This window comes from Ambystoma mexicanum, chromosome 14 (assembly GCF_040938575.1).
Source record: "Ambystoma mexicanum isolate Mex_15411 chromosome 14, UKY_AmexF1_1, whole genome shotgun sequence".
Classification (NCBI taxonomy): domain Eukaryota; kingdom Metazoa; phylum Chordata; class Amphibia; order Caudata; family Ambystomatidae; genus Ambystoma; species Ambystoma mexicanum.
In genome coordinates this window covers 113,118,836-113,146,388 of record NC_090940.1, presented here as the reverse complement: position 1 = coordinate 113,146,388, position 27,553 = coordinate 113,118,836, and the positions used below count along the sequence as shown (strand labels likewise).

At 46.1% G+C, this 27,553-nt stretch overlaps 1 protein-coding gene across 2 annotated transcripts in view; it reads left to right on the top strand.

The window, feature by feature from the left end:
- SPTB (spectrin beta, erythrocytic) overlaps nt 1-27,553 on the top strand; it is a 524,484-nt gene that overhangs the window by 471,830 nt on the left and 25,101 nt on the right. For both annotated transcript variants that reach the window (XM_069638664.1, XM_069638665.1), the window contains 4 exons: nt 18,201-18,397; nt 20,578-20,684; nt 21,218-21,305; nt 23,565-23,827. In XM_069638664.1, coding sequence (XP_069494765.1) covers nt 18,201-18,397; nt 20,578-20,684; nt 21,218-21,305; nt 23,565-23,827 — 655 coding nt within the window. The remainder of the gene's footprint in view (nt 1-18,200; nt 18,398-20,577; nt 20,685-21,217; nt 21,306-23,564; nt 23,828-27,553) is intronic.

Genomic DNA, 27,553 nt, shown 5'->3' with positions numbered 1-27,553 from the left:
GTACATACATGTGAGTACAGTGTGAAATACAGTAAATTAGCGGTACAGACATTTGCCATTCGTGGATACAGGTGAATACAGTGTGAGTACAATAAGTGAAACAGTATATACATTTGGCATTCGTAAAGCATAGAAGGTATAACTGAACAGATACATGACAGGTCGGTCGCAGTGATACTGTTAGGTGCAGTGTTGTCAGCAAGAGTGGTTATGGGTCATTAGAGCGAAGCCATTTGAGAGCATTGATTCTAAATCTGGCGTAGGGTAGGGGACATCGAAGGTCTGTTGGGAGTGTATTCCATGATTGCGCAGCTTTGACTGGGAAGCTTGTTCCTCCAGCTGTAGTTAGTTTAAACATATGGATTTCGAGCAGGAATGTGTTGGCAGATCTCAAAGGTCGGGTTGTGGATTTCCTAGAGATTTTTTCCGATAAGTAGGGAGGTGCAAGATCGTTTAGACATTTGGAGGTAATAGATATGGTTTTGAGGAGGATTCTATTCTTTATTATTAGCAAATGGCCTCTTTCTGGAATTTAGAGATGTGCTCTCTGGAAGGGATCTTTAACGTAGCTCTTAGGGCGTTGTTATGCAATCTTTGGAGTTTGTCAGTGACATACTTGTTGGCTCCTGCATACAGGACGTTACAATAGTCTAGTCTAGACATGATAAGAACATTGGCCAAGGTGATGCAGCTGGCACTGGAGAGGAATGGTCTGGCAGCTCAGATTAATTTACAGGTGTAAGCTGTTGAGGAGGAGAGGGAGTTGACTTGCTTCTTCAGGGTGAGAGAAGAGTCCAAATAGAATCCTAGAGCTTTTACCTCAGGCATAACCTTAATGATATTGTTCTCAATGTTAAAGGATGCGTAGTTTGAGGTTCGTTTTTTTAGGTTAGAGTCAGATCCAAGGAGCAGAATCTCAGTTTTATCATCATTCAGGCAGAGGCCATGGGTCACCATCCATGCCTGAATGAGGATGTATATCTTATTCACCAAGGCCAGGTCCACTTCATAGTTGCCCGAAAGGGGTATGAGGATCTGGGTGTCATCTGCATAGTAGGAATGGTACAGTAGTGATGGGTCTATAGTTAGTGGGGATGGCAGGATCAAGAGTTTGTTTTTTAACTAAGGGGAGGACCCAGGATTTTTTTAGGTTGGTAGGTATTGTGTTTGATTTAAAGGAGGAGTTTGAGCTTCGAGATAAAAAGGGCTAAGTCTCTGGCAGCATCCTTTATTATTTGCGCTGGGCAGCTGTCGCCCTTGCAGTTGGAGGGTTTCAGGGAGAGAATGACCTTTTCAGTATCAATGATTGAGATTGTTTTGAAGCTGAAGGGCGGAATAGTATTGTGCTAAATGGGCGGTGGCGTTTGTTGATCAGAGAGGGGCAGAGAGGCTTTCTTTTTGGTTATTTTGAGCTGGAGGGTGGAGATTTTATTCGATAGGGTGTTTTGTATGTTAGTACACCATATCTTGTCCTTTGGGACAGTGTCTACTGGTTGTAAGGGGGATTCCATTTCCCAAAGGATGGAGAAGAGTTCCTTCGTGTTTGATTTGGCTTTTGTAATTCTGTCGTCAAATAGATTTTTTGTGTGTTAATAATTTCTTTCTTATAGCGTTTGAATAATTGGGCTAGTTTGGCTTTGTTATTGTCTGTAGGCGAGTTGCGCCAGACGGCTTGAAGCTTTCTTTCCTGCTTTCTTAGCTCATTAAGTTGGGGCGTGTACCAGGCATTCAAGTGTATTTTGTATTTGTATTTGTTTTATTTGTAACGCGCACCATCAGGCCCAGAGGCAACAGGGCGCAACTTATTCAAGGTTACATACAGAGCATATATACATACATAATTTACACAGAGCGTGTATATAGTTCCATAGTTTTTTGCAAAGGATCATCAACGAATATATCAATATACATAATTTACAGAGCAGCAAGTGTTTGACATTTGACATAAAGTCAAAAGTGTACAACAGGCAGGATCAGTGGGCCAATGCTAGCAAGGCTGAGGTGTACAGGGCATGCCTCAGTGCTGATTGAAGAGCCATGATTTCGTTTTGGACTTGAATGAGTTAAAGGAATCTTCAGATCTAATGGTGATAGGGAGGGCATTCCATAGCTTGGAGGCAAGGACAAGGAAGCTTGTGCCACACGCTTTTTGGAGTTTGAACCTGGGGATCGAAAGACAGTGGGTCTGAGCGGTTCTCTGAGGTCGGGTGGGCGCATGTCGGGATAGCTGACTGCAGAGGTACGGGGGGGCCTTGTTAGCCAGGCATTTGTGCGTGAGGGCAAGTGTTTTCAGTGAGATTCTCTGCTTGGTTCTAGGTTCAGAGATGTGGTGGTTTCGAGGGATGTTTAAGGCAGCTCTGATAGCCTTGTTCTGGGTGATTTGTAATTTATTCAGGTTCTCTTGGCTAGTTCCTAAGTAGAGATCGCTACCATAGCCAATTTTAGACATAATGAGGGTTCTGGCAAGTGTGGCACTATTCGGGGTAGTCAGCAATGGCCTGCAGGCTGCAATGAGTTTACAGGTGTATGCGGAGGCTGATCTGACTGCATTAGTTTGACGAGATAAGCATAGAGTGGCGTCAAGGTAGAAGCCTAAGGTTTTTGTGTCTTTCGAGACTTGGATGGTATTGCCATCAATAATGAACGACTGGTAGGACGGGTCTAGTTTGCTAAGGTGTTGCAAAGTACCCAGGATGAGGAGCTCCGTCTTTGTCATGAGCGCTACTCCCGAGGAGCCAAGACTGGCCCAGCGTCCCTGGAAGCAGGCTCATCATCCACACCCCCGGTTCCAGCAGACCCCTACAGGGGCCCTTTGGACCATGTCCTGGCGCCTCTGGCGCCAGGCTCATAAGGAACCACAGTCCTGGCGCCATGGGCGCCGGGCTCATATTCTTAAAGTGTGCAGTAGTGATTGGGTGGACTTACCTGTGGCAGACAATGCTGCATACTCACCTAGAACAATCCAAGCTGGGTGAAGTCCCAGCCACTGGCTGGGAGGGACCAATCCTCTGTTACAGGAACTCTTTTCTTACCTGGGTGGGGCTGATGCTAATCCTCTGACACTGGAACTCTTTTCTTACCTGCGTGAGGCTGGAGGAAGAATACGCACCAAAGCACTTCTCCACTATTTAAACCACGCCCGATAGAATTCACGTGCTTCGCGTTATTCTGCACCAGCAGCAGGACGCTCACCGAGTCGGCTCCTGCATTCCAGGTCCAGACACACCCTCAGCTTCTCGAGCAGCAACCTGTGGATGAAGAAAAGGCACAGGAACATCTACTCACCAGAATTCAGCCACAAGAGTCCAGTCTCCGACAACCTGCAAATAAAGACATAAGGTTAGAAAACGGGCAACACGCTTGCAGCTGCGCTCGCTTACCTTATCCATCCGTGATCACACGGAAGTTCACCGCGGCCTTCGCTTCGGCAGCATCCCAGCACCTGGAAGACAAAGGACATTGTTAGTGGTGTCCGAGCCGAAGGGTTCGCAACTCAGTTATACTTACGCGCTTCTTCACGCGCAGCAGCGGCAGCATCGCCCTCAGCATTTCGGCATCTGAAAGAAAGGAAAAGACATTATTAGAGGTGCCCATTTTGAAGTGGCCACAATTCAGTAATACTTATGCGCTTCTTCACGCGCAGCAGCGGCAGCATCGCCCTCAGCATTTCGGCACCTGAAAGGAAGGAAAAGACATTATCAGAGGCGCCCATTTGGAAACTGCCACAATTCAGTTATACTTACGTGCCACCGCACGTGCAACAGCGGCGGCATCACCCACAGCATCTCGGCACCTGAAAGACAGAAAAGGACATTATAAAAGGGTGCTCCTTCAGAAGCGGCCTCAGATCTTCTATACTCACGAGCCTCTTCTTGCACAGCAGTGGTGGTGTCGCCAACAGCTCCTCGGCACCTGAAGGACTATTATAAGCCACAAAAGGACACTGAGCCTAAACACTGAAATCATCCATTGACGTTACTGGATTCCACGCGCCCCTGCACCAGAAGCAGGATGGAGAGCTCGGCTTTACTAAACCAAAGGTGAGAGTTCGTGAAGACCAGTCGAGAACCAAGAAGTGGGAAAAGCAGAAGATTGGTGGGAGAACTTATCCAACCAGCTTGTAATTACCCCTTTTTCTTCCACCTGCAGAAAACTCACCTTACAAGCCAGACAGTCAATATTCGGAGGTCCTGCCCAGAGCGTCTTCCAAGTTCTACGCCTCATCATAGTCATAGAAGCAACTGTAGCAGTCCAGTTTGGGTCAGCGCCTCCGTGGGAATCAGGTGAGCGTTACAGAACGCGAAGACTACCCATAATCTCCTACCCAGGCGCTATGGAAACTTCCGACACAGACCGATTGGGCCAATTGTTGGGGGAATTAAGAGCTGAAGTCCATGCTGCTCGCCAGGAAACAAGCGCCCTTAAGAGGGAATTGATAATATCAAAAGAACGAACTGACGATCTCGCCAGACAGTTATTACAGAGTCAAGCGGGGCAAACTCCTCTACCTAACTCAGGGGGGAATTATACCCCAGTTACTTCAACCAATCCCGTTCAAATCAACCTACCTGGAAATGTGCCATTGGCACCACCTGAACGCTTTTCTGGTGACCCTAAAAGATTTGCAGTGTTTATAAATCAATGCCGACTGCACTTTCTTTGTAGACCCGCAGCCTTTCCAACTGACCAGACCAAGGTAGCCTTTGTACTTTCGTATCTTAGCGGCAGCGCTGCTGATTGGTCGATCCTTCTGGTTACACAGGATGACCCAATTCTTCAGAACTTCTCAGCCTTCCAGGCGAGTATGGAGAGACTTTTTGCAAGACATTCCCAAGGGCAGGCCCTGGACAACGAACTCCTCTCCCTGCGACAGGGCAACCAGGACCTCTTAGCCTACATTGCATCTTTTAATAGGTTAATCGTGGAAACTAGATGGCCCGAGGATAAAAGGATCACGCTATTTCACAGAGGTCTGCGTGGTGAACTTAAAGACGTCCTTGCCCAGGTCGTGAATCCTCCTCAGAACTGTTCGGAATATATTGATTTGGTGGTCCAATTGGATCATAGGCTCCAAAACAGAAAGGCGGACCGATCCAGGTTTGAAACCTGAGTATTCACGAAAACACAAAGCAACACCAAAGGGGTCGACACCGTTGAACCTATGCAGATTGGGGCCGTAAAGGGTCCCTTAACCCAGAAAGAGCGTGACAGAAGACGACAAATGCAATTGTGCCTCTATTGTGGAAACTCTGGACATTTTCTTCGAGATTGCCTGGTAAAACCACCTAAGAAGACAGTAGGAGCTTCTGACAAGAACTCTGAAAAGCCTGAGCCGGGAAACGACCTCGCCCGACAAGTGTAGAGGTCCGCTTGCCGAGCTTAAAAACCAGTTCTTTGACCTCGCACTTCATAATGCCTATGGTCCTCGTAAACCCAAAGCAACCAGAACGTTTGCATGCTATTAAGGCATACATTGATAGTGGAGCAATAGGAAATTACGTGGACCGCGAATTGGCTTCCAGGATGAACCTACCTCTTTGTCCAAAGGCGGTTAAAGACGTCATTACCACGGTGGATGGGACCGAAATCGCCTCCGGACCGGTAACCCATACCACTGCTGAAGTGACGTTACTAGGCGAAGACGGGCATCGGGAGGTAATTGTGTTCGACGTGATCAAGGCTCCTCAATTCCAAGTAATCCTAGGAATCCCTTGGTTGGAGAAACACAACCCTCAGATTGATTGGCGAGCAAAGACGATAATGTTCCCTGGGTGTGCAACAACCTCCTATCCACGACCCAGCATTGGCCTAGCGTCAGCAACGACTGACGGTCCACAATTACCTCAAGAGTATCGAGAGTTCCAAGATGTTTTTCAAAAGGAACAGGCTAACACCTTGCCACCTCACAGATCATACGATTGTCAGATAGATCTGCTACCCGGTGCAACTCCCCCTTGCAGTAGGATTTACGCCCTCACCGAGCCTGAGAACCTTCATATGCGACAGTATTTAGACCAGTATCTGGCCAATGGCTTTATCCGTCCGTCAAAGTCTCCTGCATCCTCGGCTCTGTTCTTCGTACCAAAAAAAGAAGGTGACCTCAGAACCTGTATTGATTACCGTGCTCTGAATCAGATAACAGTAAAAAACAGATACCCCTTACCTCTGATCCCGGAACTCCTCGACCAGGTGAAAAACGCCTGTATTTATACCAAGCTTGATCTCCGGGGAGCTTATCATTTGGTACGGATCAAGGAAGGTGATGAATGGAAGACAGCATTTCGCACTAAGTATGGGCTATTTGAATACCAAGTGATGCCCTTCGGACTATGCAATGCGCCGGCCGCCTTCCAATATTTCATGAATGACGTCCTCAGAGAGCTCATTGATGTCTGTGTTGTCGTCTACATAGACGACATTCTTGTGTACTCATCTTCGGAAGCTGATCATCGAAATCATGTTAGGGCGGTCCTTAAAAAACTTCGCCAACATAAACTCTTTGCCAAGCTCGAGAAATGTGCCTTTCATGTCACCGAGGTCGAATTTCTGGGATTTATTCTGACACCCAAAGGAGTCCACATGGACTCGAGAAAAGTTGACGCAATCCTCAAATGGCCATCTCCTACTTCCGTGAAAGGCGTTCAAAGCATGCTAGGCTTTGCCAATTTTTACCGCAGATTTATTCCAGAGTTTTCACGAGTGGTACAACCCATCACATCCCTCTTAAGAAAAAATAAGCGCTTTGAATGGTCTGCAGAAGCTGAACAAGCCTTCCAAGAGCTAAAGGCCAAGTTCACCTCGGCGCCAATACTGAAACACCCACGCCCGGATCTCCCTTACATCGTTGAAACCGACGCCTCCAGTTTAGCAATGGGAGCAGTTCTATCACAAAGGGATCCAGAGACTAACCAACTGCATCCTGTGGCGTTTTGGTCTCGAAAGTTCTCGGCGCCTGAGATTAATTACACCATCACGGACAAAGAGCTTTTAGCTATTAAATCCGCCTTTAAGGCCTGGCAGCATTATGTCCTCGGGGCCAAACACACCGTTACGGTGATCACCGATCATCGAAATCTACAGTATCTGAAAACCGCCAAAGCTCAATCCTCCAGACAGCTTCGCTGGGCTCTATTCTTTGCTGAATTTGACTTCGTGATCACTTACCGCCCGGGCAACAAGAACGGCAAAGCGGATGCTCTTTCCCGAATTGGAATGGGAGATAACGTTGTCAATCCCGAACCCGTACCAATAATTCCTGAACAAAGGATCTTGGGTCTGATTTCTTCGCAATCCATCGAGGATATTGAGGCAAAAACTAAACAACTTGTGACCCCATAAGACTTACAGAGCTGGTTACAAAGAGGAGAGAACTTCACCGTAAACAATGACTTGCCTTATTTTCAAGGACGATTATTCCTACCACACGCCGATTTACAAAAACAGGTAATCTCCTGTTATCATGATTCATTAATGGAGGGTCACCCTGGCATCGCCAAAACCACAGAAAAAGTGAAGAGACACTTCTGGTGGCCTTCATGGAGAAAAGACATAAAAGAATTTGTGATGTCCTGTGGTGTGTGCGCTCAAAACAAGGGTCAAAAGAAAAGGCCGGCTGGTCTTCTGCAACCATTAGACATTCCACCGTGTCCCTGGCATACCCTTTCCATAGACTTCATCACAGACTTACCCTCTTGTTCCGGGTACAACACTATTCTCGTTATTGTGGATTTGTTTTCTAAAATGGCCCACTTCATTCCGCTAAAAGGCTTACCTTCAGCTTCAGTACTAGCCAGAGAATTCCTTGAAAACATTGTCCGGTTACACGGCTTCCCGTCGGTACTAATCTCTGATAGAGGAAGCCAGTTTATTTCTCACTTTTGGCATAGTTGTTGTCGGTCAGCTCAAATCGATGTAAGACTTTCAACCAGCCATCACCCCCAGACCGACGGGCAAACCGAGAGAACAAACCAGACTCTCGAACAATATTTACGATGCATGCTACAACAGTCTGAAAGCAACTGGAAGGACATCCTTTGGATAGCTGAATATGCATACAACAATTCAGTTCATTCGGGAACCGGGAAGAGTCCCTTCTACATCTTGTATGGAATTCATCCTCGAACCTCCAACCTCGACCCACCTCAAGATCTTGGAACACCCGCCGTAGATCAGTTGCACTCTGTTATTACCCAAGCTTTCAAGGAAGCGACTGCACATCTACAACAAGCTAAAGAAAGGTACAAAAAAGGAGCAGACCAACACCGAAGCAATGCCCCTCAATACCAGGTTGGGGATCAAGTCTGGTTGTCCCCCAAACATTTATCGCTAAAAGGACCTCGCACCTTCAACCCCAAATACCTGGGACCATATTCAATTTCGGCCATAATGAATCCAGTGGCCGTTAAATTAGATTTGCCAACCCATATGAGAATACATCCTGTGTTTCACGTATCTCTTTTGAAACCCATGCAACCTGGAACCAGACTGACCAGACCTCCAGAACCCATTCAGGTGAATGGAGAGCCCGAATTTGAAGTTAAAAACATTTTGGACTCCAAGATCATCAAATCAAAACTATTCTACCTAATCGACTGGAAAGGCTACGGACCCCAGGAAAGATCCTGGGAACCCTATGACTACATCCATGCTCCTCGTCTAGTCAGGAAATTCCACCGAACCTTTCCCGATAAACCAAAACCCCGGGGGAGGACAAGTTTGGGAGGGGCCTTGAGGGGGGGTGCTGTCATGAGCGCTACTCCCGAGGAGCTAAGACTGGCCCAGCGTCCCAGGAAGCATGCTCATCATCCACACCCCCGGTTCCAGCAGACCCCTACAGGGGCCCTTTGGACCATGTCCTGGTGCCTCTGGCGCCAGGCTCATAAGGAACCACAGTCCCGGCGCCATGGGCGCCGGGCTCATATTCTTAAAGTGTGCAGTAGTGATTGGGTGGACTTACCTGTGGCAGACCATGCTGCATACTCACCTAGAACAATCCAAGCTGGGTGAAGTCCCAGCCACTGGCTGGGAGGGACCAATCCTCTGTTACAGGAACTCTTTTCTTACCTGGGTGGGGCTGATGCTAATCCTCTGACACTGGAACTCTTTTCTTACCTGGGTGAGGCTGGAGGAAGAATACGCACCAAAGCACCTCTCCACTATTTAAACCACGCCCGATAGAATTCACGTGCTTCGCGTTATTCTGCAACAGCAGCAGGACGCTCACCGAGTCGGCTCCTGCATTCCAGGTCCAGACACACCCTCAGCTTCTCGAGCAGCAACCTGTGGATGAAGAAAAGGCACAGCAACATCTACTCACCAGAATTCAGCCACAAGAGTCCAGTCTCCGACAACCTGCAAATAAAGACATAAGGTTAGAAAACGGGCAACACGCTCGCAGCTGCGCTCGCTTACCTTATCCATCCGTGATCACACAGAAGTTCACCACGGCCTTCGCTTCGGCAGCATCCCAGCACCTGGAAGACAAAAGACATTGTTAGTGGTGTCCGAGCCGAAGGGTTCTCAACTCAGTTATACTTACGCGCTTCTTCACGCGCAGCAGCGGCAGCATCGCCCTCAGCATTTCGGCATCTGAAAGAAAGGAAAAGTCATTATTAGAGGTGCCCATTTTGAAGTGGCCACAATTCAGTAATACTTACGCGCTTCTTCACGCGCAGCAGCGGCAGCATCGCCCTCAGCATTTCGGCACCTGAAAGGAAGGAAAAGACATTATCAGAGGCGCCCATTTGGAAACGGCCACAATTCAGTTATAGTTACGTGCCACCGCACGTGCAACAGCGGCGGCATCACCCACAGCATCTCGGCACCTGAAAGACAGAAAAGGACATTATAAAAGGGTGCTCCTTCAGAAGCGGCCTCAGATCTTCTATACTCACGAGCCTCTTCTTGCACAGCAGTGGTGGTGTCGCCAACAGCTCCTCGGCACCTGAAGGACTATTACAAGCCACAAAAGGACACTGAGCCTAAACACTGAAATCATCCAGTGACGTAACTGGATTCCACGCGCCCCTGCACCAGAAGCAGGATGGAGAGCTCGGCTTTACTAAACCAAAGGTGAGAGTTCGTGGAGGCCAGTCGAGAACCAAGAAGTGGGAAAAGCAGAAGATTGGTGGCAGAACTTATCCAACCAGCTTGTAATTACCCCTTTTTCTTCCACTTGCAGAAAACTCACCTTACAAGCCAGACAGTCAATATTCGGAGGTCCTGCCCAGAGCGTCTTCCGAGTTCTACGCCTCATCATAGTCATAGAAGCAACTGTAGCAGTCCAGTTTGGGTCAGCGCCTCCGTGGGAATCAGGTGAGCGTTACAGTCTTGTCGTCATTGAGGCATAACTGGTGTTGGGCCATCCAGGCTTGGATGACCAGGTAGACGTCATTGAGGGCCTTGGTGTCAGCTAAGTAGTCTCCAGTGATGGGAATGAGTATCTGGGTGTCGTCGGCGTAGTTTGTGTAGGAGACACCCAGATAGTCGAGTACATCAAAGAGCGGTTTAGTAAAGACATTATAGAGTGTGGGTGACACGCAGGAACCCTCAGGAATGCCACAGTGAATTGGGGAGGGATCTGCAGCTGCGGACGGAGAGAAGACCCTCATAGATCTATTGCTCAGGAAGGATTTGATCCAAGCCGTGGCTGAAGGAGAGAAGTGGGCAGCAGAGTGGAGGTGCCTGCATAAGATCTGGTGATTGACCAGGTCGAATGCCGCAGAAAGGTCGAGGAGAAGTAACATGGCTAGTTTGCCTTTGTCCTTCAGGACTTCTATTTGTGTTTTGAGGTCTATCAAAGCCATTTCAGTTCCATGTCTAGGGCGGAATCCAGATTGTATAAGACCTAGAAGAATGTTGGATTCCAGGTGATCTTGGATCTGGAGGTATGCTGCACGGTCTAAGATTTTGAGCAGGAACGGGACGGTGGTTATGGGTCTGAAGTTAGTGGGTATGCTTGGGTCTATGGATGGTTTTTTAAGCAATGGGATCACCCATGCGTCCTTGAGGTTGTCAGGGACAATACTAGTTTTAAAGGAGGAGTTGATAAAGGACGTGATAAAAGGGGCCAAGTCGTGGGCAGATTCCTTGACAATGGGAGCAGGGCACGGATCACCTGGGCAATTAGATGATTTGATCCTCAGAATAATGTTTTCTACCGCAGCAATAGTGAGCGGTGAGAAGACAAAAGGTTTGGTATTAGACGAGTCTAGAGGGGGTGCCCATCCCGGGGTGGGAGGACGGTTGTCCAGTTCCAGACTATCTTGTTTGTCTTTAATTTTGGATTGTAGCATAGAGATTTTATTCAGTATGGCTGACTGAATATTGGTACACCATTTACTATCTTTAATGCAGGTATCAGGTGGGGTGGCTGGAGTTTCAAGCTCTTTTAGGATCTTAAAAAGTTCCTTGGTGTTCGAGTCAGCTTGCAGGATACGGTTATTAAAGGAGTCTTTTTTCACGGTGATAATGGCTTCTTTGTAGGTGAGCGATGCAAGGAAGAAGCCGTCTTTGTGCTCATCAGAAGGATGACTTTTCCAACGATTTTCAGCACAGCGTTTAGCTTTGTGGAGCACTCTTAACTGTGGTGTGAACCAGGAGTTAAGATGTGCACGTGGTTTAGCCTTCCTGAGTTTGATGGGAGCGATAGCGTCTATGGCCGTGAGCATACTACAGTTGTAGATTCCTGCTAGGGAGGTGGATCATTGCAGGAGTCAGCATGAAGGGAAGGGAGTAGCAGGGGGAGGAGTTTCTCCTTGGTTATGTCCCTTTTATTTCTGGTGGGGAGTGCTGGAGCTATCAGAGTCGGGATACGGGGAGTGGCTTCTATATTGAAGGTGATGATGTGGTGGTCAGACCATAAGCAGGGGCAAGGACATTAATATTGCAGTTGGAGCCGGCTAACCAGTCAAGGGTCCTGCCTTTAGTATGAGTAGGCTCTTGAATGTGTAAGGTGAAACCAAAGTTGGTTAGAACGTTCTCCAGGTCCAATGCAATGGGATCTTTAGGGTCACCAAGTCCCAGATTAAGGTCGCCTAAGATGATAATTTGAGAGTTGGCTTTTGTTTTGCCGAGGAGGAGGGTGGATATTTCACTGACAAAAGTGGGTGCAGGGTCTGGGGGCCTGTAGATAAGGTGGAGGGTGGCCGTTTGACTGGGCGTTAGTGATAGTTTAACTGATAATAATTCAGCTGACTCAAGTTTGGAGTTAGTTGACACTCTTAGATCAAGAGTGTTTTTGTGGATGAAAGCCACTTCACCACCTCTGGCTTGGGCAGTGGTGCGGTCACATCGCGTGATACCGTAGTCAGGTGGTAAGGCCAGGGACAGTGAGGGGCCAGATGCGGCATGTAGCCAAGTTTCAGATATGGCAATAAAGTCAAGATCTGAGGATGTGAGGAGGTCAGCAATGTCTAGTGCGTGCGCTGGGAGAGATCTGGCTTTGATAAGGGTGCCCTTGATGAGAGGCGGTTTAGCCTCTGTAGTAGCGGATTTACTGTTGGTGGTGGGGGAGGGTGAGTGCGGTAGTGTGTGTGATGGTTGCTTGGAGATGTTGCTGCGGGTATGTCGTATGCGGAATCTAGAACCTAATCTCTTGTTCCTGAGTGATAAGGAGCAAGGTTGATTTGGAGTAGGTTTCCTAGCGAAATGTTCCAACCATAGGGCCGGGTCATTGAGCTATAGGTTGTCTAGATATAAGTGTGCCTCCTGTTTGCCTTTGCGCAGTTTAGTTGATGCGATGGTGACTAGTGCTGTGGTCATTGCTTTGTTAAAGGTGTTCACTAAGGTGTCTGGGTCAGTGTTATTCTCCAGATCCTTGATAGCGAGGAGGAGGAGCGGGATACGTTTTTCAGCAGTAATCTTTTTTACTCCTAGTAGGGAGGGGGGGTTTCATACTGATACTTTTGGGACTGAGAAGATCGAGTGTGGCAGTGAAGTTGATTAAGTAATGGTCCGTCCAAGGTTGTGGGATGATGTCGGTGATGGCAATGTTACAGTTAAGTTTGGATACCCAATCAAGGGTTCTACCTTTGATGTGGGTAGGTGAGAGGACTTTATGGGTGAGCCCATGGTCATTAGCTAGGGCTGTTATTGAGTGGGCATGCTTGTTGTCTGGGTCATTAAGGCCGATGTTGAAATCGTCCATCAGCAAGGTTTGGGAATGCTTTTTCGTGTTATTTGCTATGAGGCTGGTAAGGTCATCTTCAAAGGTTCCTAATGGTCCTGGGGGCCTGTAAATCAAATGGATGGTCAGCGTGCGGTTATTGGATAACAGCAATTTAGCTGTGAGTATTTCACAGGATGAACAAGGAGGTGAGATGGTAAGCCTAATAGGCAAGGTAGTTTTAGAGATGATGGCTAGGCCACCGCCTTTAGCTACCATAGACCATAGATCTTGCGTTGATGAGTGACCCGGTTAATGTCAGGGTACTCTTAGGGTTAGGATTGTGTGAAGGTTTGATTAGGTGTCTATTTTGACTCGGGTGCTTCTTTATGTGGGGTTGGGCAGGCACCAGGATTGGGATACCTATTTTGGTTGCCTGTGCACGCTTAGCCCGGTAGTCATGGGTAGAGAAGGGTCCAGTGGTACTATTCATATAATTTCTTTTGGGCTCATAGATGTAGGGTAGCCTTGCTCTGAGTCTCATGTTTCTGTCTATGGGTGGGCTTGTGTTCAAGGTAGCAGAGGCCATGATGGTGAAGAGTCCAATCGTAAGTAGGACAGTCTGGGTATTAGAGTTGTTACTCATGGTAGGCAGGGTAATAGTAGGCAGTGAGGGTATTACCCAAATTGTTCTAACACAATTGTTCGAATGACCCAATTGATCGAAAGTCAAGGGTCCGAATTGACCTTTGCACAATTGACCGTATATATATATATATATATATATATATATAATGGGGGGTTGCGGGGGGTTTGCCCCCGCAGATATGTAACAATTGACCTTCACAATTCGGTCAATTGTGCAAAGGTCAATTGTGATTCGAACAATTGTAGTTCGAACAATTCGTATACATCCAGCAGTGAGTACTACGCTACCGCTATCAGTTAGTTATGGTTGGCAATGGGACTCCATAAGGGGCAACGCCTAGGTTCAAGGTCTCTATACAATCTGGGAGCAAGCGAGGTACGGATGGTTGGTGCAATTTCAACAATAGGTTCAACTAGCTTCAAAAGTCACAGTAAAGGCTTAAAACGCAATGAGCAAAACAGGTAGGTGCAATTGTAGCAATAGGGGTTCACCTAGATTCAAGATTCACAGTAAAGGCTAAAAATGCAATGTGCAGAACAAGTAGGTACAGTAGCGGCGATAGGGGTTCACCTAGATTCAAAATTCACAGTAAAGGCTAAAAATGCAATGTGCAAAACAGGTTGTATAAATTCCAGGTACCATTTAGACTACAAACCAAAATGTGGGGTAGGACACTTTGCATTAAGCCTAGGTTCAGTTTCCTTAGTGTAGACTATGGTAGTGATTGGCACAGTACAGCGGGCAATTAACGGGCAGTAGCCACAATAGACAATCTATCAGGCTGGAGTGCAGGGCATTATCACAGACGGTTAAGGCAAGCGGGCAGCAGGATTCTGGCATTGACTCTGAGTGGCAGGACATTAATGGTGCAGAAAGCTCATAAGCAGGCATGACAGGTTATTTGGAGAAAGCATACAGTTTTCTTTTTCTCCACGTTGTAAGATCACTAAAAGTGGGCACTTGGGTATAAGGTAGCCATAGGTAGCTGCTGCTGTTGACACCAGTAGCTGTTGCAATAGGCGTTGCTTTATAGTCTTAGTGTTAGCCAGGCACTATTGTAGCGTGTCAGGCTTTTAAAGACAATATACATGCTTTTGAAAGCTACACGCTTTCTTAAGGGGTGCCAGTGCAAGGATCTCAAGGCCGGAATAATATGATCTTGTTTCTTCCATTTTAGAAAGATTCTAGCTGCCGCATTTTAGTTTCTTTGTAGGCGTTGAAGAAGTAGTTCTGGTGCACCTAGATATATTCTGTTATTAAAATCTAATTGGGAGAGTACCAAGAAGCTAATAACAGTTACTTGTTGTGGAAAGGAAATGAAGTAAGCAGGATTGGTGACAGTGCAGAGCCCTGTGGGACTCTGCAGGTTGCAGACATGGGTTGAGAAAAGAATGGGCCCATGCACGCTTGCTGATGTCGCTCTGTAAGAAAGGAACAGATCCAGTCCAGAGCTTCATCTTTAAGGCTGCAATCATGGAGCAATAAGAGAAGTGGACGACAGATCCAATAGTATAAGGATCGCAGATTGATTCTTGTCTATTTTCTCTCTTAGCTGTTCAAATATTGACATTGTAATAGATTCCATACTCCGGAATGGGCATAAACCATATTGATTCCTGTCTAGTATTCCTGAGCTTTCAGTAAAGCATCGTATTAGGGACCCAGCTGCTCTCTCCAATTGCTTGGCTAAGAAAGGAAGTTGTGCTATTGGGTGGAAATTTCCCGGGTCATTAGGATCTAAAGAGGAATTTTTTAACAGTGGTTTAACAAAGGACCTTTTCCATATAGATGGGGAAATTCCTGATGATAGAGAAGAATTAACTAGATTGAGAATGTCGTCCTGAAAAAAAGAGTGAAGGTCCTGTGCAAGGTTTGGAGGAACTGTGTCAGATGGAGAACATGAACATAGTAAGATATTGCGAAGTGCGTGCTCATTGTTAGTTTTTTTAAGGAAAAAAGATGGTGAAGTTTCCATGTAGACATCATTTGAACTGTGTGGGCTTCTATTAAAGGTGGAGCTATCCACTTAATTTTTATTTTGTTATATTTTCTGTTTAAACGTGGACGCAAGAAGATCAACTTCAGATTGAGATGGAGTTAGTTCTGGAGATTCGGGACCGGCATATAACTCATTTACCATCGTGAATAGTGTTTGAGAGTAGTTAGAAGCTGATTACATTTTCTGTAATTCCTTTTTGCCTAAAAGATAACTTTTGTATATCTACTTTGATGTTGTTTGAGTTTTCTCAGGGCTGTTGGATTGTACGAATGGCACCCTCGTCTCTCCAGATGTTTCCCCTTCCCCTGCATGATATTCAATTCAGGTGTAAACCATTTACTGCCGCATCTTTTGCTTCTTGAGGTAGATATTGGCGGAGCAATGCTATCCAGTATAGTGCAGGAATGAAGGGTATCTACTAAATTATTTGGATCATTGTCAGAGATGTGAAAAATAGCCAAAGGATTTGCAAGTAGAAAGTAATTTATTCTTTCTTTCGTGACTTGTTTCCATGGGCGTGTGACAGAAGAAGTAGTAGGTTGGGTCTTTAAAGGTGTGCATGATTCAATGTTAAGATGAAAGGGAATACCCACATGATCCGACCATGAGAGTGGTAGAGAGGGGTCTATGGTTACACTTGCTTGCTGTGTAAAGAGTTGGTCAAATGTATGGCCTGCTTGGTGGGTGTGATAATTAACTTGACATTTGAAGACAGTCTTTCAAGAAGTCCAGTAGATGGGCTACAATGGGATCCAACATGGATTCTGTCCAGTAATTAAAGTCCTTGAGGAGAAGTGTGCTATTACTGGTCATTAGTAGATCAAACAATAGTTCAGAACGCTTGTGCACAAAGCGAAGTTTTGAGCCTGGAGGTCTATATAGGAGGGCACTATTGAGTGGGTCTCTAGCTTCAGAAAAGATTTTGAACTTAAGTATTTCAGTTAGAGCAAGGTCAGTATTAGTAAGTGAGGTAATAGTCATGTCAGATTTATAAATAATTTCTAAACCCCAACCTTTTTTTATTTGTTCTTGGTTTCAAAATGAATCTGTACGTTGATGGGGTTAGATTTACCATTAGGCTAGCGTTGTTCTAAGCAATCCAGTTCTCTGTGACAAATAAGATATTTGAGTTGTGGTCAATAATTAAATCATGAATCGGCTATCTGTCATAAACTACAAAACTGGCTTGTTACTAACAGGCAGCGTAGATTATTGGTATTGTATTTTTGGGATCCTTTAAGTGCTGGGAACTACTTGTTTACCTGGAGCTTATTGATACAATAATTCTTAGTAAGGCGGGTAGGATGATATAAGTTATCTAGTTTCATTTTAACAATAATTTCCTAATCCAGTGAAGGGTTTGGGGTGTGAACAGTTGGTAAGTACTTCAGGATTGTATTTAGATGATCTATTGTGCCGGCATCAGTGATTCGGGTGTCCTGCAGGTGTGGTATGGCCTTGATCTTGTTGCAGGCGAGCGCAAACGAGCATGTCTTAATTGCACCTTTGACACGCAGGAAGCTTGCCCGCAGTGCGCAACCTTGTACTATTGGAGCTAGAGAGCAGACTCTGCTGAACAGTGATTGGCTGTATCTCGCAAATTGTTTAACACTTGTACGTTGTCCCTCGTACCCAACTTGCACTCTGTCCCTGAGCATTTAGAATGTTAAAAGCAACATAAAATTGAAAGGATGTAACAGTTACAAACATGAGCATACAACACGATAAAAGTGCTAACATTCAAATAAGTTCTATGAAAGAGCGTGCTTCAATCTATGAAGCTGTGAGCCAAGCAGTCAGTTTGCAAAAAGTTTCCATCTAGGTGTGAGTTGGACCGGAGCAAGCTACTACATCTAGAGTTAGAATACGAGTTGGATCGCACCCCATAGTTCAAAACTACCCATATATAATGTAATGAAGTGTGTGGGCCCCTGGGTCCCTCCTCTGACCGCTATGCTGTCATTTCAAGTGGTTTGAAGGGAGGCATAAGGGGGAGCTATGAATTGATGCAGTTGGTGTGCTGTGCTGTGCTTTCCCTGCTACCCTCGGATAATAGAAGACAGAAGCAAGAAGAGGAAATGCTATAAACCACTGCTGTGACATCACAACAGTTGATTATGAATGTCATAATCCTCTGCTGTGATGTCACAGGAGGAGGATATGTGATTTGGGTAAGGAAATAGTTGCTGGTGGTTTCTTATGGAAGTCATACACAACATCAATTTCCTTCCCTGAAAATATCCTTCCAGTTATTAATGCCTTGTCTGTACCTTCAGCTCAGCGCCTGTTGGGGAATTCTAGGAAGTTGGACATCTGAGAAAGTTGCCCACAATAAACTATAAATTGTAGAGGCTGATCCTTTTCAGACTAGAGTCCAGAATGTTCACCAGCTTTTGGACTTTCATGAATTGCGTTTCACCCGGATCTGTGTCGTCTTTTGCTTGCAGTATTGGAAGTATGCCAGTTTGCCAGAGACGCCTCTGTGGCAGAAGCCTGGTTAATAGCGCAAGAATCCTACCTTGCCAGCCGCGATTATGGAAACAGCGTTCACGACGTCGAGAAATTGATCAAAAGGCACGAAGCGTTTGAGAAATCTACAGCTACGTGGGAAGAAAGGTTTGCAGCTCTAGAAAGACTGACTACCGTAAGTGTCCTTTCAAGGAATTGTCCAAAACTAGAGGCAGTTAAGAGTCATTTTAGTATGATTCAGATCAGTTACCTGTTTTCACTGTTATTTCTCATTTTTCATGTGTTGAGGATATTTGTTGAAATTTATAAATACCATATACTAAACTAGGAAACATATTTTAATAGGAAAACATGGTAATATAGCTTTTAGTAGAGTTACATTGTCACAAACACATGAAGTGAAGTAGCACAAACTCTAAGACAACATGGGTAGTTGAATTATGTTCCCAGCATACAATTTATTTCGACCAGGATTAGTCATCATACATCATACAAATATGAGTGTATTCTGTTGTTTAATAGAAAATACATTTTCTCAAAAATCCAAGACAATCTCTTAGGGTCATCCCTGTCTTATCATATTATATGATAGGTTATTTATAACACGCTTAAAACCAAGAGGTTTCTAAGTGCGGACCCGGGGATCAAACCTGTGGTGCTCTGTGTCGTCTTTTTTCCAAGGCGAGCACGTTGGCCCTGAGCTATCCTCTTGCCTTCAGCTGCCCACTAGCACCCCTAAATTAGGGGTTTTCTATGGATATTGTGCTTTCCTGATCAACTCCTCTAACATAGGATTTAGGACTCTACCAATCCCAGTCTGTCTGCTAAGGCCTTTTTTGTACAGCCATCTAACCTTAAAACGAGGCAGTGCATACAGCCAAAGAGGGAAGCTAAGCCGCTCTATGGTAGTTGGAGTGGCAAAGCAGTCATGCCTGCCTGGTCCTCAGATGCTCCCTGTTGACTCGAGGTACCACTGCAGCTCCCCATGACTCACCCCAGAAGCCATTGGGGCATGGGAACTTTGGGGATTTATTAGCCATACAACATAGAAACCCTGCATTAGGCCCAGAAGAGAGTGTGTGATCAAATCTCTTTCTGTTGGTCCCTCACCCCTTTTTAACACCCAGCGTGTAAGTCCTAAGGAAGGAAACCAGACCATTACACTTGCCTGATACTTTGATGTTGCCTGCTGCCTCTCCAGCACCATGGTGTTGCCCCAGAAGCCATTCTGGCACATTTGTCTCTGGGGTTTGGAAGGCCATACCATATGGGCATTGCATCATAATGTACCCTTTGGGGGTTGGGCCTCCGCACCCGGATGGCTTGGTGAAGGCCCATTGCACGAATGTTTCACCCGTTAGCCTGTTTGCCAGACTTGCCCTCTCCATACCAATCACAAGGACCCCAGGCTGTCGCTCCTGGTAAGTGCCTCTCAAACTGCTGCTCCGGCTAGGTGGCCTTCACTCATTGAATTACGCTTACCCCTGGTTCTTATGATTGCCAACAACCCCTGTCCTCCGGCTGGTACTGGTTTCCCACACCCTCCTCCCCTGGATGGTCTTGGTTATAATCTCTTCTTTCCCACTAGCTGGGTCTAGTTTCCTCCAATCCCCTCCCCTTGCTTGACCATGGCTTCCCCCCTACCCCATCCCCTTGTTGACTGACCACATGCCATCCCACCATAGTTGGCCCCTTGCCCCTTTCCCTTTTGATTGTCACTCACTCTTACTGGTCCTGGTTGCTCCCACCTCCTTTACTGGTCTCATTTGTCCCCACGCTTAGTGTTTAACTCGTTCCCATAAGTGCTTTCCCAATTTTTGGTTTCCATTTACCCAACAAATCTCTATATTGTAAAGAACCCAAACATGGGATTGCTACCATCATTCATGGCCATTTTGTTCTAAACACATCTTTTTTCTGCTTTCCCCTATACAATACAAATACAATAAAAATCAAAAATATCATTTATACCCGATGGAACCAGTTGTTTTGGTTCGTAAACCCAAATTAACATTTTCTCTGGAACAAATATTTTCGCAAATGCATTGAAAGATTTTAACATCTCCTTCATGTCTATTTGTTTTCATGTTCTTTCTTTCACAGTTCATAGCCGTTTTTGAGTTTGTGCTGGTAGCAGTGGTTTGCTTCCATGGACTTCATTTGTCTTCCCTGTTGTCATTGTAGTCATTAGCTTTTGGTCCTGGGATCTAATGAACAGAAGGATCAGACTACAGTGCTTTCTGACCCAGGTGTTAATGACTAGTGTCTGAAATCATGCTTTCATTGAGTGCTCCCCAAATGACGTACTCGCTCTTCTTTACTTTGCTCTTTTAATCCCACGCTGTTCTCTTCCAGCTCGAGTTATTAGAAATGAGGAAACATCAAGAGGCGGCGAGACTTAAAGTGGCACAGGGTGTGGACCATGATCACGAGAAGTCACCAGGACAAGGGCATCAGACACAGTAGGTGACATGTTCCTCAGTAACTAGACAACGCTACTGCAGTAAATGGGGTTTAGGTTAGACCATGGATATGCATCATAGAGTCTCTCCAGATGTTTGTGCCTATGACTTCCAGGATCACACAGCAACAACTATCCTGATCGGTGCTAAAAGTAGTTGTAGGCCAAAACATCTAATTAGATGTAGGTTCCTACCCCTGCGTTAAAGTTTGGGGACTAAATGTAACCCTCCAGGAGTTTAGAGAGGCAGAAAGAGCAGGAGCGGGGACAAGAGAGAAAGAGAGTGTGCAAGAGGAAGGGTGGGACAAAGAATGTGAAAGAGCAAGAGACGGGATGTCGGTGGTGAGAGAGCGGTTAATAGCAACAAGTAGAGGCAGTGGTGTCAGGAGGAAGAGTAACAGAAACTCTTCTCTGATCAATGGCGGTTTGAGTGCATCATGAGTTCAAATGTGGTAGAATAAATTAAACATTTGAATCTTTAGGTTCCTATCTTAACCACAGCTAAATGTGTCCTACTTCTTAATTTTTTCCTAGTCACCAAGAAGAAGAAGACAGAGAAGAGGCTTCTGTATCAGGACACCAGAGTCACCACAGCCGACAATCAACCGAACGGCCAACTAGGGTGAGTGTGGGGTTGCAATCTCACATGGTGCCTCCAGCATAACCACATTATAAAACAGTCAATGTGCACATGGTTTGAAATGATCAGGCCATCTACCTGCTTTTAAGTATGGTCAGTTCAGAGGAAACTGCTGTAACAATCTGCGAAACTTCAGTATTGACAGCGTCACGTCATAGTCCCACCAGGTGTCAGTAAGGGTGAAGTCGCTGCCAGGCATTCTTCACAACTTCTTGGAAATTGATAACATTGGTGAATTCGAGAAGACAGGGAGTTGGGGGGTGCTGAACATTTTCTATATTTTCTTTCTCTCACCACATTCTTATCTTGTTGAATATGGAATATTGCTGGTTCATTTGCATTGGTGTGGTAGAGTCACACTGGACAGACTTGGTGTCAAATTGCAGGAGTGGATGATTCACCAGAATGCTGACGTATCACATGGTTAAAAGATGTAGAGACAGACCCAAGATGGATGGCAGCAGCAGTACCACTGCTGGATACTAGAGGTGTTAAGGAGTCAAACAACTGTTAATGGCACCAAGTTTACAAAGCCTAACAAAACGGCACTGCAACAGGTGCTGCTACATATTCAGAGCGGATCCTCGGCAAATTTCAAAGTATCACAAAAAGCAAAGGGCAATTCCTTCTAGTCTGAGCTCAGGTGAAGCATGGTCAAGTTGAAATACAACCTCTGGAGGTGACAGACACATTAGGCCTCATTACAGGTCTGGCGGCGCGGAAATAAGGGTGCCGGTAGCACAGTACCAGCACCCTTTCCAGACCGCAAGAATACGAGGCGACCTGCAAGGGCGAGTGCTACCAGGAGGTCTGACCTGCCGGGAGCACCTGCAGGCATGGTTTTCACTGAAATACCGGCACTGTTAGCAACGGTGCCGGTGCTTCTGTGTCCCCATTCCTGTGGAGTCCTTTGGGAGTCCAAGGGAATGGGGACTTACAGTCCCCTCTGCCTGACATCCCAGACCACCAGGACTTGTAATATCTGGGTGGCACCAGGATATCAGGCGATGGAAACGGTGTTCCGAGGTCGACGGCAACCCACTGGTACTACCGACAGGTACTGCCGACCTCCTAATGATTGTCTGCATACCTACAGGTCCCGATGAGTGGGCACCACATCAAAAGCTCCCAGCACCAGCAGATTGCAGCCAGCAACAAAATGTTCTTGCAAAGGCACAACCTCTTATATAGTCTGCAGTCGCTTAGCTTTGGGGAGATCTACACAAGTGTCCAGAGTGACCCATTAGTTATGCACAGAGCAGATTCATACAAACCCTATGAAGGGGCTATTGAAGGGATATTTTACCGGCAACCTACTGCGCAAACACCAACATCATAGATTAATACCTGGCAATTTAGACTGATACGATGCATCAGTCTTGAAATAACCCAAAGATGTTACTCTTGCACTGCACAAGGAGTGCACTGCACTCACTGCCGATAGAATGTCTGCACATATTGACCCGAACCCTGGTTCCACAGAGACAAAAAGGGCAAAATACTCTGTTATCCTTCCTGCTTTTGCCTGCTGCTTACCTTCCTAATCAGCGGTACCTGACAAGTAGGCACAGGAACAATGTCCCTATTGTGGGTGGCTCCAGTTTCCGTTAGGGTAGGAGGAGTCAAAGAGCAGCTTTGTGACCCTTTAATTCTCTTTCTATTGAAACCCTCTATTACGTTTTTTAAGAATGATTCCCTTACCCCTTATGCCTTTGTATTTTCCATTTCTCATTAATCGGTCCAGTTTGTGCCTACATACACCAGTACGGAGTAACCATCATGTACATCCACTTCCTCAACTGAAACACAGAATATTTATGAATGTATGTATTAAACATTTTCCAAAGGCTATCTCTATAACACAGGCCATGACACCCAGCAGTAGCATATACCCAACCAGCAGCTGCAATGGTCCATTCACACTAACCACAGCTGCACACTTTCAAGTGGCAATGTTTTAACTAAACCTTGACTTTAAAATGGCGCCCCCAACCTCGACTTTCCTTGTAGCTCCTGAATAGGCTATTGGTCCAAACAGCAAACACTGACAGCACATTACCAAAGAGATATATTCCAACCCCCCTCCCCCTTCGGAGATGCTTATTCTCGTCTCTCTGTTTGATCAAAGCAGCTCTGCTCAAATTCCTCTTCAATACGCTCACCTGGCTACAAGTGTTGTAAGCATTGGCAGGTATGACAATTGGCCACTTTTAACATGAACATTGTTTTTCTTAATATTAGGTGACAGTTGATGTAGAAACCAACCTTGTAACCATGTCTCAGTCATTTGAAGACCTTCCAGTGGAAATCCAAGGCCAAGTGACGACTGGACATGAAGAACAGGCGGAGGAATCACCTCGTACCGTATTGCACACACCAACGAGTGAGATACAAGAGTCGCTCACTCTCCCCCGGCAGCCCGAGAGCTCCCACAGCATCGAGATGAAAGGATATCTTGGGCGCAAACATGACTTTGAAGGACCCACCAAAAAGGCTGCAAACAGGTGTAGTAATGGATTGTTGTCATTTTTGATCATGGAGCGATAGCCCACATCATACCAATGGTATTTGAGTCTGCCTTTGTTTCCTCGTCTATGCATCCTTTGAGGTAACAGTGCTCTCGCTTTTCCCCATTGTCGGGAATGGGGAACCCACAATGGTCCATTTGCATAGTTGTGTACTGAAAAGTAATCATTCCAAATGTGATGTTCTCATTCTGGTTAAAGTGCTGTGAAGAGAATGCGTACATTGGACTAGAGCTTTCATGATCCCTCATCATTGACTATGGTATCTAGGCCTGATGGGAGCTTTAGTCCAACACATCTGGAGAGCCACAGGTTGCATAAACCTAGCACACAAGCACTGAGCAAAGGTTAAAAGCCTTAATCCACGATAGGCATCAGAAATAGGGAAAATATCACTATGGGCGGCAAGACATCTAATCACCTTACCGTGCTAAGAGGATGGTTTCATTACGACGTTGGGTCCTAATAGGATGGTTGTACCCTCCTGGGGGTGTAGCCTAGTGACTGTGCTGTACGGGTGTCATAATAAAAACGAATTTCTCCTGCATCTGTAGGCTTACTAATATATTAAAAAACTTCAAACAAAACCTAGTACAGCTCTGTATTTTTCAAAGCCAAAGAATTACCCTTCCATAAGGTAATGAATTGGGACACTTTGGGGGTCATTCCGAGTATGGCGGTAGGGGGTTAACGGCACTGGTAAGGATGTCGGTGCTCTTAACCCCCTACCGCCACATTCCGAGGTCCCTTAGCAGGTTCTACCAGGACCAGCTGGTCTGACCAGCCGTCCTTAGCGGGACCCGTTAAGGGACCATGGAGCTAATAATGGGCCCGCTATTTGCGGGCTCGTCAATAGCTCCTTTCCCATTCCCATTGAGCCCTATGGGGGCTCAAATGGGAATGGGGAATGGGTTTCGAAATGGGGACTTAACGGGTCCGCATAGGTCGGAATGTCCCGGTAAGTCCCAATTCGGACTGACCGGACCCGGACCAGAGTTTGGAGGCAACCATGGTGCTAAAAGCGCCATGGCTACCTCCAAACTCGGAATGACCCCCTTTGTTTCATTTGTTTTTTTAAAAGTTTTTGCATTTCTATTTCATGTTGTTCCAGCAACTCACAAATGCTAAATAACACATGATAAAAAGAGAATTCAAGAATCCACATAGGATTCACACCTGATAAACAATTCTTCAGGAGTATGAATTGTACATCGTATTGCCCCAAACGTATATATGGATTCTCAAAAAAGCAAGTGGACTCAACAGAGGGCGCAACTCCTGGATCTTGGTCAAGAGCCTTTATGTTGGCCTTTATACACATTTTGGGCCACCCAAATGTAGGGGTTCAGAGAGGCAAACAAAAACATAAGTTCCAAACTCTGTCAAGACGCTTCCTGTGATTTGGAAGCTGGATGACCAAACCACCCCGAGATGCAGACCCCTGCAAGTCCCACGATGAAACGTGATCCCCTGGAAATAATGGAGGCAAGCAGAAGTGAAGGCGACTCACATGGCCGACACAAAGAAACTGCTCCAGGAGGACCTCTATACTGGTTGGAGAGCAGCAACAGCAGGATCTTTCTTAGGTAGCAGCCTGTGCAGAGTTCCAGGTCCAAACTCATAATGGAAACTGGTGCATAGGAGAGGCCCAGAGTGCCGCTGGTCAGCCCGGTACACTCCAAAAGGCTCACGAGGGCAGAATAGGTGTGCAAATGTCTGGACTGTTTGACCTCACCAGCCTCAGAATCAAAGCACTGACGAAGGTCGTCAAGAAACCGGTCCAGAGAAGAAGGGCTTCACCAGGATTTAGCTGGAGGCAATGCTGGATGTCTTCTACAGTCATGCTTGGATTTCTAGCAGGCTGCAGCTCTTCAAAAGGATCTTGGCTCGTACGGCGATCTGAAGAACGGCTGCAAGAGTCCTCCTTTTATCCTAGATTTGACCCAGGCTCACCCCCGGCCCACCTATGGAAAGGATCTGCACCATTCATACTGGAAACGGCTGTCCAGTCGTGTACACCATCTTGCCCCACATCTGCTCAGCAACCAACAATCCCCTGGCCTGAGTGTGGATTGGCACCAGACAGGCCCAGCCCCCATATCCAGCCAGATGCAAAGAAGGCTGCTTTGCCTGGGAACGCAGAGGTCTTTTCCAGGAAAGGCCTTTCCTTATATTGTTTTTCCTGACCTGAGTAGGCAGGAATGGGGCTAAAAGACAAGATGACCAAGGTCCTGGATGAAAAGCATGAGGCATGGCGATTTTGAGTGTAAGGTAATCAAAAATGCATCATGTGGAAAATTGCAAAAAGTGCAGGCGTGAAAAATGAAAAACATGGTTGAATGATATTCGCTGCCACCAGCCCATTTTGGACACAGCATGTAGGTAACAGAAATGCTTCTCAAAGAAAATGAAAAAGGGATTCAAAATACCCCTGACACACTTCACTGTAAGGTCGTGTGTGCAGCTTAAAAATAACAAGCAATATCACAAAGGGGGACAGGATCCCCCTGCACTGGTAACTTTATGCGCTGTCCAAAAAAAGATGAGCAAAGAAAAAAGGAATTTACTTACCTTCTAAAAGTCAGGTCAGGAGTCAAACAATAGCAAACAGTTGGGGGTGAGAGGGTTCCATTGATGTCAAAGGAGGGAAAGTTGCAAAAAGAAAGTCTTTCCTAACATCTAACCTACCCCCTCTCCTTGTTTCTGCTCATGTTATACTCCCACACTACCTGGTATCTCTACGAACTTTTGATACATACCCAGCTCCACCTCATAGCTGGTTTTAGGACTATGGGTTGAATGGGTACACAGTCCGAGCCCCGGATCTGTAACTGGCCACAGTTTCCTTTAGGGGTGTATCTGGCTGGTTCATGTTTCTAGCTCTTCCCTCTTTCTCTCCATGGGCAGAGGCTTCTTCTTGCGAGACGGCCATCTTGGATCTCCAGAGTTTGCGTGTACATGGAGAAAGTATCTGGCGGTCAGCACCTAAACATTCTAGTTTTCAGTTTCCTGGAGCTGCGTTTTACTGTATGGGTGAAAAGAGCTTTTGGGTTTGTGAGAGTCTATGCTCTTGAACAAGTTGTTTTGTGTGCAGGGCTTGCATGCTACCACCAGGAGTTTGCGCTCTTGAGAACCCCTGTCATGTAGGAGGAGTGTCTTTGCGCGTATTCCTCCCACGTTTCTCTGCAACTCTATGGCAACTGTAATATTCCTGATGGAGCCATTTTGACCATGCTGCCCTTGCGACAAGTCCCTGCCAAGCTCATAGGTGGGAGTAGGATAGAAATGGGGAGCTTTCCCCCGGTTGTATGTGATATAATCGCTGGAAAAAACATCGAGGGTGACTCGATATGTTTTTTTAAGGCACTAAACACCCTTCCGAACATGTTTTAAGACTGGTGCAATTATATAAACAAACTCCAGTCCTAGAATATTTGTCGAAAGTGTTGGATAGTGCCTTTAAAATAAATATCGAGTTACCCTCAATGTTATTTCCAGTGTGTCCACCAGTGGCAGTCCCCAGATCCATTTCTCTCAGCATTGTTTCCAGGCAGAAGGTTGCAAATCCATGACCTATGTGGAGGCACTGAGCAGGCTACGACCGGTCTACAGGGCAACATGGCAAGGCCCACAGAGACAGCTCAACATGCTAACATTGGGCTCGTTTTTTAAAACTCAACGTGGACCGTTTTTGCTTGCCAAAGT